The sequence below is a fragment of the Cygnus atratus genome, chromosome 12 (assembly GCF_013377495.2).
Source record: "Cygnus atratus isolate AKBS03 ecotype Queensland, Australia chromosome 12, CAtr_DNAZoo_HiC_assembly, whole genome shotgun sequence".
NCBI lineage: Eukaryota > Metazoa > Chordata > Aves > Anseriformes > Anatidae > Cygnus > Cygnus atratus.
Window position 1 is genome coordinate 10,773,738 of NC_066373.1, and position 13,224 is coordinate 10,786,961.

The 13,224-nt window shown below is 50.5% G+C and overlaps 1 protein-coding gene across 1 annotated transcript; it reads left to right on the plus strand.

Annotated features, from left to right (window-relative positions):
- The first annotated feature begins 8,705 nt into the window (after nt 1–8,705).
- On the plus strand, nt 8,706–11,235 carry CEBPA (CCAAT enhancer binding protein alpha). Its single transcript, XM_035543703.2, has one exon. It carries the CDS (start codon nt 8,937–8,939, stop codon nt 9,912–9,914), a length of 978 nt encoding a protein of 325 aa, XP_035399596.1. The 5' UTR covers nt 8,706–8,936; the 3' UTR covers nt 9,915–11,235.
- Nucleotides 11,236–13,224: the final 1,989 nt, after the last annotated feature.

Genomic DNA, 13,224 nt, shown 5'->3' on the forward strand with positions numbered 1-13,224 from the left:
AAGCCGAAGAGCATGCATGCTTTTACTTAGTATTTGAGTGCTTTTAAATCGATTTCTAGAAAGATTTTCGGTCAGCTTAAAATTTAATACATGCCACGTATTTTGCTAATCCACCACCAGATGTATTTTTTAGCCTTAACCAAAACATGTAGACCTGAGGACTCACAAGTTTTCCAGTCCTGCAAGGGAGGTTGACTGAATAGCTCTGACCTACTGAGACAAATAGGCCAAGGGGCACTGGGGCAAAGTGTGGTGGCCTGAATATTGAGTTTTCAGTTGATGTGTCAGGAGACATGAGCTCTACCTCAAGGATTACCCATGGTTTGCACAGTTAGCCTTTTCTCATAAAAGAGACATATATTTGTTTTCCATAAAGGCATAATTTTTTGTGTATCCAGTGGACTCAGCAGCTGAGCTTGCACAGCTATGTGCAAGGGTACCCATGGTGTTTTCCACTTCCATAAAAAAGAAGGAAAGAAGCCTTTAATTTTTCTCAGTGGCATGCTGAGCTGGGCAATGTTTCTTTCAGTTAATTAATAAAGGAGAAAAGTCATTCCCATGTGGTGAGGGATCTAGAGACACTACTGAAGATGCAAATGATCTCTTGATGGCTTAAGTTAAATGTAAATAATTCATAAGCCCTGCACTTAGTTATATAAATATTTGCATCTACTAAACCTTTCTAAAGGTCACAGAACATTCATGGTATTGTGGGATAGCCCTTTCAATTTTGTGGAAAATACTGACCCACTACCAACTGTACTGTCTTATCCAACGTAAATAGTAGCTGTGTTGGCTACAGTAACTGTCGGGAATTGTTTCTCTAACAGAGAGCTACAGGTTTCTGTGCTAAGTTAGACTTCTCTGTCCTCCTTTTTTGGCTGCTGAGTGTAAAACAGCACCTAACAAGTATGAATCCTTTCGTATATTCTATTTTAAATGATTCAGCCTTCTCATGCTATGAGTTCTGTGGCATGCAGGTTTTTAAATCATCATCTTCCTTTTAAAATCATACATTTTAAGAAAATAAAATCCAGTACTGTAGCACTGAATACTAGAATGTTTCATAATTCTTTTTAGAACCATGCAACTCCTATTATTAAAGATCTGAAGTGTTTGCCTGCTTTTAAAGAACGAGTTATTTTTCTAAAATTAACTTTGACTTTTCTCTGTTAAATTTTACTTTATGTCATGTTTACCACATTTATGTCATAGATATCAGCAGCTTGCACTGCTCACTTTCCCTGTTAATAGAATGTTGGATTTTTTTGTATTATGAGGACCTGATTGGATAGCTGGTTCCTTTCTTACTTAAACACAAGAAGTTTGCAAGGGCTTTTTGTTTGGGACTAGAAACCTCTCAGCCTCAGCCCTGGGCTTTTGCTGAATGATTAGCTTTGATTAGACTTAGTTCCACTATTAACTGTGTGAACCAGTTGTACATGACATTGTTGATACTCCAAGTTGCGGGGCAGTGACTTTTCAGCATGGCTTTATGAGCATTTAGATATGAAAACTTCTTGCAAATAGACCAGCACTGTCATTGGATTTTTACTTTCTCAAATATTTTTGCAAACAAAAAAACATTTTTATGCTTCTGTAAAATGAATGAAAAATATGGTGGTGTCCGTCAGAAGAAGTCCTCTGTTTTTATTTGTATGAATTCTGATAATATTTATTTAAAGCACTCAGTAGCTCTACTGTCAGCCACCCTTAAAAACTAAGCACAAGGAATGATCTGTTCCAAGCACCATACTTCGAGGTAGCCAGTCCAGTTTTCATCTAAAACTTTAAATGTCCTTGCTACCTCCTGACTTTAGTTTCTAAAATTTTATGGGACTGTGATCCACTCAGGAAAAATCTACTGATCATTAGACTGATCTGGTCTGTGATTCCCCTTTATTGCACATAAGATAAAGACTTGTTTTACGCAAAGCATGACATTCCTATTTGAACAGAAAAATGTAAAAAGGTCTCACAGAAGTCGTTCAGTGGTGAGTAATGCCTCATTTTTATTAACAAGACTGCTATGCTGAATGTTACTATGTGTAATCTGTCTTTCTACGAAGGCTTAGAAGGCAGAATAGATGTTATCTCAGCAGGTAGGAGTGCCAGGTCCTTTCACTTGGTGTTTTCAAGTGAGCTTTGGAATCTCTGCAGGGAATGAAGGGCCATGTCTCACATCACCTGCCCCTGGTTACATGAGAGAGCCTCTGCTGCCCCATCAGTGTGCTACATGGGCAGTCTTGAGGTGATATCACGCCGTAGCAGGGTCAACATGCTGCAGACGGGAACTTCAGTGCTGTATTTCAGCTTGTAAGTGTAAGCTGCCTCTTAAGTCTCGTCTTTGTGCAGTGCTTATTCTTAGGAGTGCCGTGGAAATTCTGATGCCAGAAGTATCTCTATTATTAGCTTGGAACTGATAACAAAACCAATAATTTTTAAGCTGAGATTGCCTCTGACTTGCTTCCTTCCTCCATGCGTCTGTTGTTTCCCATGTGCTGGCTGCTTCTTTGATCATGGTTAGGATTCATTTGTGATGTCACTGGGCAACTCTAAGAACTTTGCAAAGCTTCCTTGTGACTCCCTTCCCTCTCGGTGCCTTTGACATTTTTCATTTAGTAGGCCAACTCCTGCTTAGATTACTCATGCTAGTAATCCCTGGGCTGGCAGTGGTATAATTAGAAAAAGCTGAGTTTGGCTCAACAGAGAGGTCAAACTTTCAGCATCTGCACTGAGCAGTGAGACTGTTTTCTGTTAGTATAGAGTCAATATTTTTTAAAACCTGAAATTTCAAAACACTAGTCAAATGTGGCCCCAAACCTTTCTGCCACTGAAGTCAATTGCTTCGTGATATTCATACCAGAATGGTTGTACCAAAGGTGCATAGTTCTTGTATTTCCATGTCTTAGTCCTTAATTCCATAGATACTTAGAGCATTGAATGTTTCCAGGCTGAGAATCAAAAATTCTGAGCAGGGTAGTGAGGCTATCCCATTGTCTGACTTGTGACATATACAGAGAAACGCAAAAAGCCCACCGGATCCTTGAGTTCTCTGAGAAGCCTCACGCCCTTCTCATACAGCTGAAGTCTGCCACAGAGTCAGCAGTGTGTTCACCTGTGGAAGGACAGCAGGAGGCTTTCCTATCCATACTATAGAATGTAACTTCTTGCCACATTTTCACTCTAATTTATAGCCTTGTCAGTCTCACCTAAAGAGGAGTAAAGTTGATTTAGAGATAAAGTTGATTTAGAGACAACATGGACAAATTAGTCCATGTCAGGGACTCAGTTTTATGACAGAATGTGTCACATACTGAAATACCTAATTAAGAAACAGCGTGACCTTATTTTTATAAGCTGGTCTTCCTCTTCTTTTCCTGTCCCATCACTCTCACCTTTCATATCTTGTTCTTCTGATTGTAAATTCTTTGTGTAGCAAAGAGTCTCTTGCTATACTTATGGAAGGTGCCTAAACTATTTTGGTATTTCCATAATTCTGAAATTTTAGTTTTTGCAGATACCTTTAGAATAATGTCCACAGCTCAAAAAAGAACTACTTAGAAAAAGTGGTAAAGCCTGAGCCATGCTGTACCATTGTCTTTTTTGAAAGTCCTTTGAGGTCAGCAAAAAGTGGCACCTAGGTTAGTGGCAAGGTTCGTCATTACCTAAGTGGCCTTCTCAAAATGTGTTAGTCCATCTGTACCTTCTGAAAACTAGATTTGTGGCTGACTTTACACGGTGTCTGTACACATTGCCAAGGTTATGCTTACCCTAATAAACCGCCTTTTGCATTAAAATAACAGGTGTGAATCATGTTACAGGACGACTGAATGTTTTCAAAGGATTGATGCGGTCAGAACACAGGTGTAATAGACAAATGAGTATTTTCTTCCTGTGATTCTGTTACATTGCAGTGTTTTTGTAGGTGTGCAACAGTTGCCAATATATGTGTTCAGCCTTACACTTTAGAGTTGCAAGTGAGTATTTTAGGAGCAGCTGATAATCATAACACACTTTGGGTAACAGAGTGAAGTACTTGTACAAGAGAGAGGGACTCTTTCTGTAACTAGTAAGATTTTGTTAAACAGTGATGCTAACCCAGGTGTACCATCCAGCTGGCTTTACACATGACAAGACTATCAAGACCCTCTCTGTGTTATTTCAGAATCTGTTTTTTTAGGTACGGTTCAGAACATTCAGATTTGTGAGCCTAAGTTCCCTACATAGCTCATGTAGACACTTGGATGCCATCTAAATTAAATGCCTGAAGTTGGTGTCACACGTGTTCAAACAGACATAAGAAGCTATGGTCCAGTTTGCTAGATTTACCAAGAGACTAAATCTCCTTTCTTGGATTATGTCTTGGGTGACGCTGTGAGAAGTAGCTAGCCATCTACTAAGAGTTAAAATCTCCAGAGAGACTTTTGAGAACATTCTTCCCCTAGAAGTGGAGTTGGGAACCGAGTTTGGAGTATGGTGCTAACTGCCCTATTACTGTTCTGCTGCATAATTTGTCTGTTAGCTGAGGTTTGTGCAGGTTCCCAATCAGATCAATGAGCCTTCAATTCAGCAGAGTAGGAGTAAGGTCTAGAGGAGGAGTAACAACACTTTTCCACCTCCCAGGGAGATGTAACTATGAATGAATAAAAAATCGTGAGCCATTTGTGGTGATAGAAACCACTGAAGTTTGTAAGGTAGACAGAGGATTGAAAAGTGATTCAGGAAGGAAAGAAGGAAAGTCTTTGTTTAGTCTGAAGTGAAAGTCTAGAGAGAGAATGTGTATGATTTGTAGATAGGCCAAATATTGAGCAATGAAAAGTATTCAGAATATTCTGGGCACCATGAATATGGTCACTAAAGTACAATCCTAACTACAAAAGAGAAACTATCTATTTAATGGCTCATTAACTATGTAAAACTTGTGAACGGGTAAACTGCTTACAGTTTCACACCCTGGTTGTATGTGATTACAGGTGACAATTAGGAAAGATTGGGTTATGAGTCCCACGTGAACGCATGCAAGCCAGTATTCAGGCAGATGGAAGTGGAAAGGTGCTCCCAGTCAGTAGCATGGTAGTTGCAAAGGTACTGAGCTCTCAGAGAGGAGTCAGCAGTTCGTTGAGCACAAGGACAGCAAGGGTTGAGAACATGGTTGCAGAGACCCTGAAGACAAGGGGAATTATATGAAAAGGGAACAGGAAGATAGCATGGATTTGATTTCATTCACCTTGGAGTTGTAAACACTGTTTCTGCAAAGGAGAAAAGCTGTAATGATAAGTAATTAAATCATCTGTTTTTAGACCAAACTGTGCACATCAAAAATGGTGATCAGTCACCAGCTGCCTTTCCCAGCTGAAGGGAAGGTCGTGGTTGACTTGTCATACCATGCTGCATACTGATCTACCAGCCTCCAAGGCTTTGGCACATATAGCCTTTTCCTTTGAAAATTGTCATGTGTGGCAGTTTTTACATGTACAGTATCATGTTTTCCCTCCCTGGGGCAGAAAACACAGCAGAGGGGAGAAGTTTGTGTTTCATTGCACCAGAAGAAATAAGACGGTACTTTGCCAGCTCCTTATTCACGCATAAAACTTCTGCTCCTTCCCTGCCTACTGCCCTGGTGCACCCATGGCATGGCTCTGTCCCCAGCTGAGGCTAACATACCCTCATCACTCCCAGGACAGCCGTACTGCCCTTTCTGCTCCGTAGTGCACTCCCTGTCCCTAGCCAGATCTGTCTCCTTTCCCCTCACCCCTTTTGCAGGTAGAAAAGAGGAGGGGTTGGGCCGTGCTGGCACTCATGCCCGAGGAGTTTTGCATGCACACAGGACATTCTGGAGCTTTGTCAATAGCAGTGAGACGCTCTAGTTTAACAAAGTAGTAAAATAAACTTGTAATGGCACTTTGATTCTTCACTGGGCTGCTACATGCCAGGTTCTGTACTCCCAGACCGGTGGGTCAGAAAGCAGAGCGCTGCTGTGCTGCCCGTGCAGCCAGCTGGGATCCTGGAGCAAGGCAACCTGTGGGAGCCAACGGCCTGTGAACAGCACAGGAGCTGAGTTCAGCCAACAGGAAGAGAGTCCAGCTCTCTGGTGCGATTAAAAACGGTCACAAAATTCACTTCAAAATTCAGCAGGGGTATTTACATTCCCCCATGATTGTGATTTTCTTTTGTTTCCGTCCTTACTAGCAGAAGCCAGTACAGCTGACTTTGTATAAATGACCTTCGGTGTTGTTTAGGGTTTTGGAGCATTTTCCATTCCTTCCCTGGTGAGATCTGCTTTGAGATGGAAGAATAGCACCCTCAAGAGTTGACAGTCGTGCTGCTTCAGCGATCCATAGCATGCAACAGACGTCCTTCCCCTTTTAGTTAAATTAACTTACTGACACATGCAGCTGAAGCAACGAGACAGAAAATTTTCTCTTGCCATTACATTTGAAATATTTGGTATCGGTCACCGCTGACAGGAGTGAGGAAATCTGCATTTGTGCTTGTCTGAGGGATGACCAGCTTCTAAGCATTTTATTTGCCTTCAAAAAAGGAGAGACAATAAAAAGAATAAGAAATGTCTTATTTATCTAAATCTGGGAACTTCATTTTATACCATATTAAAAAATTTTGAACAGGAATTAATGTCTTTGTGTAAAAAGAGATTATTTAATAGTTCTTAACTTAGATAAAAGGGGTCTATGTAAAAAGTACTGAGCAAACCAGTCCTTAAATTGTGGGGACTTGTTCGTTAATTACAGTAATTAGGAATGGAATCTGATCCTAAACTTTCTGATTTACTTTGAATTTCTTTTAATATGTGGTTAGGCCTGAAATTCAGAATGATTATAAAATGTGAGAGCTTTTTAAGACTACAGAGGCGTAGGTATTGTTATTAAATGGCAAACGTAGTTACACGCTTCTGCTGTTTCACGCAGCACTGACCTTTTATTTTAAATGTGCCTGGCCTATTCCTGCAGAGTCCGCTGAGGCCTCCAGAAAGCCGGGAGTATGAGCTAGTCACCACTGCTGCTCCCAGCGACATTCCTCCCAGTAGGCAAAAAGTCAAGCTCTGGATTTGTCCCTTTTCTGTGAAGGGGCTTAATGGGGTAGCGCCCGCAGAATTTGGCCAGCCAGATACATCTGGGGACATGTTACTCTCCACGCTGAAGCATCCCAAACTTGTTTCTGTCACAGACTTGAGGCTTTTCCTCTGTATCGTGACTTTGCTCAGAGTTCTTTTGTGTGTTTTGCTTGTTCAGACAGTGGCCTTTCTAGCCACTGCTTATGTGTTGAAATATAATTTCAGAAGATACTCACCATATGTAAAACGAATTTAGGATTTTAATTGTTTTCTATTGTTACTGAAAGGTACATTCTGTGGTCAGAAAGCCAGCTGACTGCTGCCTTCCTTCTGCTCATGAAACAGAGGTTCACATGTGTACTGTGTGATACAAAAAAAATGGGTTCTTGGTACATTGTAATATTGTTTCCTGATTAAGATTTTGTCGATTACTGTTAGTTGCAAGGAATCTGTCAAACCCTTTATGAGCAAGCAACTTGCTGTCACAAGTTTCTGGCTTATTAGGACACCCAGGACTAAGAAATACAGCATTTTTTTGCCAGCCAGTGCTACGTTTGAATTCTCTGCAGATCTTCCTCTAGCAGTTGCCTACACCTGCTCCAGAAGCCTTGACACGTCCTTTCTCTCTGCCTCTTTCCAGGTGACCCGGACAACCAGAGCTAAGTGCCAGGGGGCTTCCCGACGCGAGGAGGTAGGCGAGGGAGCCCCGATACGCCTCGTCTGCGGGCTGCGGGACGGCGACGAGAGGAAATCCCGGGCGTCCGCACCCCTGCCGAGCTGAGGCTGCACACCGGGCTACTCGGAAGGCTGCGCCCAGGAGCAGGCAGGTCCGTGCGGCCCCGGAGGGAGGGTGGGCGGCCGGGAGCCGCGGGGCGCCGCAGCCCGCTGGAGCATCGCCTCTTCCCGGGCCACCTGGCTGCTGCCGCCCCGCCGCGCCCCGGGTTTATCCCGGGTGAGCGCCGGGAGCCGTGCCGCGCTGCGGGCAGGCTGCAATTACACGGACCTGCTCCATTCGCGCTGCGGGACCGGGAGCGGGGCACAGCCAAGCGTCCGCCCCGCATCGTGCCAGCCTGCGGGCAGGAGCAGCCGCCGGAGCGGCCCCAGCGGCCCGGGCCGAGCCGTGCCGAAGGGTCCCCGCTTCTGCCGGGCCAGCCGCGCTCCGCAGGTGCGGCGGGATGGGGCGCTCCAGGCACAAAGCCCCTCGGCTGGAAAAGCACCGTCGGTCCTGTGGCAAACCCGGCGGGGCTCCCCCCCGTCTCCCCCCGTCTGACCAAATATTTGCGAGCACTCGCGGGCGGTGCTGAACTTTGAGACTTTCTCCGCGGCGCCGCCGGTGGGAGGGCGCCGAGCGGCCCCGGGCACGCAGGGCGCGACGGCCCCGCTCCCCGCACCTCCCCGGGAGGCTTCGGGCAGCTCGGGGACCCCCCCGAGAGCGCAGCCCAGCGCCGGGAGCCCGCCGAGCTCGGGGCGGCTGCCGGGGGCGGGCGGGCGGCTGTGCCCGGCCTGGGCGCTAAGACCCGGCTGCGCGGTGGTCAAAGGTTCCCGGCAGGAGGTGGACACTAGAGGGCGATCCCCGGCCCTGCTGCGGGGGTGTATATATACGGCTCACAGGACCCAGGCAAGCCACTAGCAACAGGGCAGGCAGGCAGCGAGCGGGGCTCGGCCGGGCTGGGGCGGGGGACAGGCTCCGGGCGCGCCGAGCCGAGCCGAGTCGTGCCGAGCCGAGCCGTGCTGCTCGCCGCCGGGGGACCGCGGGGTGCCGCGGGCTTGGCAGAGCCGCCGCCGCCGCCGCCGCCGCCGCCCCGTCCGAAACCTGGATTGCAGGAGCCCTTCACCATGCCCGGCAGACTGTAGGTGCTTCATGGAGCAAGCCAACTTCTACGAGGTCGATTCCCGGCCCCCGATGAGCAGCGGCCAGCACCACCAGCTCCAGACTCCCCTGCCCGGCAGCGCCTACAGCTACAGAGAGGCTCCCTCGGCGGCGGCACCTGCTGCGGGCGGCGCGGAGCTCGGCGACATCTGCGAGAACGAGAACTCCATCGACATCAGCGCCTACATCGACCCCGCCGCCTTCAACGACGAGTTCCTGGCCGACCTCTTCCAGCACAGCAAGCAGCAGGAGAAAGCCAAGGCCATCCTGGCCGGGGATTTCGACTTCCACAGCATGCATGGGGCCGGCGCCGCCGCCTCGGCGCCGGGACACCAGCAGCAGCACCACCAGCAGCCGCTCTTCGGCTGCATGGCCGGCTACATGGACGGCAAGCTCGACCCGCTCTACGAGCGCATCGCCGCGCCGGGCTTGCGGCCGCTGGTGATCAAGCAGGAGCCCCGCGAGGAGGAGGAGGTCAAGTCGGCGGCCCTGTCGGCCCTCTACCCCCACCACGCCGCGCAGCAGCACCCCTCCCACCTGCAGTACCAGATCGCCCACTGCGCCCAGACCACCATGCACCTCCAGCCCGGGCACCCCACGCCGCCCCCAACGCCCGTGCCCAGCCCGCATCACCCGCACCACCCGCATCCCCCGGGCGGCCTGCCCGCCGCCGGCGCGCTCAAGATGATGCCCGCGGACCACCGGAGCAAATCGAAAAAGACAGTGGACAAGAACAGCAACGAGTACCGGGTGCGCCGGGAGCGCAACAACATCGCGGTGCGCAAGAGCCGGGACAAGGCCAAGCAGCGCAACGTGGAGACGCAGCAGAAGGTGCTGGAGCTCACCACCGACAACGAGCGGCTGCGGAAGCGGGTGGAGCAGCTCACCCGGGAGCTGGAGACTCTGCGGGGCATCTTCAGGCAGCTGCCCGAGAGCTCGCTGGTGAAGGCCATGGGCAGCTGCGCCTAGCGCCGGGACTGCGGGGCGCCGTTGGGCTGCCACGCTCACCTACATATACATATATATATTATATATACTGGAGCGCAGCGATCTCAGATTGTTGGGGGGGGGGGTTGTTTTTTTTGTTTTTGTTTTTTTTTGGTTCGGTTCTTTTTTTCTTTTTTTTTTTGAACAATTAACGACCAATAAAAGAAGCCAGGCAGCTGTAGTATTAAAAAGGTTTGTGCCTTAGGGATGACACACGAATAAGCTGAAAACATGGTGGGTTTTATAAGGAGAAAGGCGAGGGGAAGGAAGAAATAAAAAGCTCACGTGTCTACACAGGGTAAATAACAATAATAATAATAGTAATAAAGCACATATAGTGACCCAGATGTGCCTTAAAAGCTGGCTGCAGGAGCTCTGGGGCTTTCTGTGCCCCAGCCTGGCAGGGTGCAAGGAAGCAGGGTGAGGGCCGGAGGAGCCGGCGCTGAGGAGCAGGCAGCAGGGAGCACAGGCAGCAGGGCCCGATGCCTCTTGGAGCAGCAGGAGGCAGCTGGGGTGCCCCAGCCTGGCCCCAGTGCCTCCAGGCCACCCCGGGACCGACAGACACAGCCTGGACTGCCGGAGCAGCAGCTTGTGAGGGAGCGCAGTGAGCTCCCCGTCTCAAAAGGAAGAGCAGCAGCGTCTTGTACTGTATGTCACGACATGGCGAAGCACAAGTGAATAAATACCTATCGATGCGGGTATTTACTATGAACTCTCAGTGTATTTTGCTTTATTCCAGGACGTTCAGCTCCTCTCCAAGTCTCTGTCTGTCCAAGCTGTGCCTCATGTAATGTGAAAGCCTTTCCGTGTATACTAGCTACACTTTATTTTTATTGCATTACTTAGATCTTTGCCATCACATGACTTTCTTATCTGGTGACAGAGACTATGCCCTTGTGCTGCAACGTTATTTTATTATTTGTGTGGGTGGGTGAGAGCGAGTGTGCGCTGCGCTGCCTCCAGCGCGGGCCCGGGCCGGCCGCTGCCTCCCCGCCGCAGCACCTTTGGACTCCGGAGCTTCTCCCCGGCAGAGAGCGGAAAAAAATAACCAACACACAAACAAACCAACCCAAACAAATCCCCTTCGCCGGAGGCTCGTAGCTGGAGTTGGGCAGCAAGTCGGCCCGGGGCCGGGGCAGCGGGAGGGCAGCGCCGGGGGCGTGCGTGTGTGGGGGGCGTGTGCGCCGCGGGTGGGTACCCAGCGGTGGGGTTGGGGGTTGTTTGGGGGGAGGGAGGGCTGCATATAAAGTTTGTCCGAAGTCCTGGTTACACTCATAAATAAACAGCATATATTCGACCATAACCGCCCGCCTCTCCGTGTGGTGACACTTCTTCCGGGCGGGCTGAGCAGCGCGGGGCTGCCGGCCGGCTCCGCCAGCTGCCTGCTCTTCTGCCCCGAGCCACGAACACGCGGCCGCCTCCCGGGGCACGGCAGCTCCCCGCACGCCGCCGCTCGGTGCCGCGGAGCCGGCCACCTCGCTCGGGCCGGGGCGGGCACGGCCCCGCAGCGCTCCCGGCTCCCGGCCCGGCGAGGCGCGGCCCGGCCGCTCCCCTCCCCTCCCCTCCCCCGGGGAGTTTCGCCCCAGCCGGCCCGGGCCCACAGACACCGCTCCGGGGCTCCCGGCCGGCCGCGGGGCCAGCCCCGGCCGCTAAGCACAGGCGGGCGGCACCGCCGCGGGTCCCCGCCCCGCTCCGCTCCGCCTCGCCGCGGCCGGGGCCGCGCCGGGCCGTGAGGGGAGGCGACGCGAGGCCCGGCGGCGATAGGGCGCGAGGGCTCCGCCCCGGCGGCTGCCAGCGGCGGGGCCGGACCGGGCCGTGGGGCCGCGCCGCCCGCGCCAGGCACCGGGTGTGGGGGGGGTGGAGGCATTGAGGGGCGGCGGGCGGAAGGGGAGGTAACGGCAGGGCTGCTCGCCATGCTGGGCACCGCGAGTCGGGGGCTAGTCCCTGCCCCGCGGAGCCGGGACTCCGAGGCACGGAGAGAAGAAGGGGAAGGGGAAGAGGAAAGGGAAAGGGAAGGGGAAGAGGAAGGGGAAGGGGAAGGGAGAGAGAAGGCCCTGCAGAACACACCGTGGCAGTCCATGAGGATGGATCAGAGGGACATGAACGTGTACCAGAATTAAGGATTTCACTTTCCAGTTAGATTCAAACCAAGGGATTGATAGCGTGTAATTTTCCAAGGGGAGAATTAAGTTCTACTTGCACTGGGCAAATCCAATGGTTTTTACTTGTGTTTCCTCCTTCCCCCAGCCCTGCAGAGCTGAGCTCCTGTCGCCAGCGATGCGCCTCCCTGAGTAATGCTGTCCAACGTGTAAAGTGGGGAAACGCTGTTATCATTTGAGCAAAGATTATTGCAGGGTATATGTGGGAGGAACTGTAATCTGGTGGTTAGAGCATGGGAATACAGTCCTGATCGTTTGAGTTATGTTCTGAACCATGACTCACTTTGTGTGTGTGGTTTCAGCAAATCACTTACGGCCTCAGACAAAGCAGATTTTTCCATTAATTTAAATGAACTATAGATTAGGCAGGTCTTCAGCGGCAGAAGAATCAACCATGTTGTGATTCAAAATTAAGATCACCTATCTACCGCATAGGTGTTTCAATAGTTATATAAACACAGCGTGCCACGGAATATTAGGAAGGGTAAATTATTGATAGCAGAAAAGCGTTTAGAGATGCTTGCCTTAAACACAGTGCCAGAGTGAGCAGCGTGCCCCAGTCCTAACCCAAACCCTAGGCTGAGCCCCGACGAAAGGCTCTCACAGCATGGTGCTCTGCAGCCTGGCTCTGCGCTGGCAGCCCCTTCCTGCTGCGGTTCTGCGTTTTCTCTTGCTCACCAGCAAGAGGCTGAGCTTTTGACATGGCCCCAAGTCATTGCCCAGATGAGGAAGGTCTCACAGCAGCGTGTGCAGGGATGTTTGCCCTCACACAACAGGATCACAGTGAGCAGCGCTCCATCTCTCTGGAAGGAGAGAGGATTTTACAGCCATCCTGCCTTCCAGATGGGAGTGTGAGGGCAGGTCCCTGCTACCGCAGATTACACTGTCAGATTTCCTCCTCTGGGGGGAAATGGCAGAGGTCCGCAAACCTGGACAGCAAGAACTGAGCCTCACCCTGAAGAGCACTACAAGCATTATGTCACCAGCGTGGCGAGCTGTGGTCGCACCAGCAGCTTCTGCAGCATGCCAGCCACGAGGGCCGATGGTCACCCTGCTAGCAAGCGTTGGCTCCAGCAGCAGTGTCCTGCCAGCCTGGGCGAGGGGATGCAGCTGTGGGCTGGTGTTAACTCGGG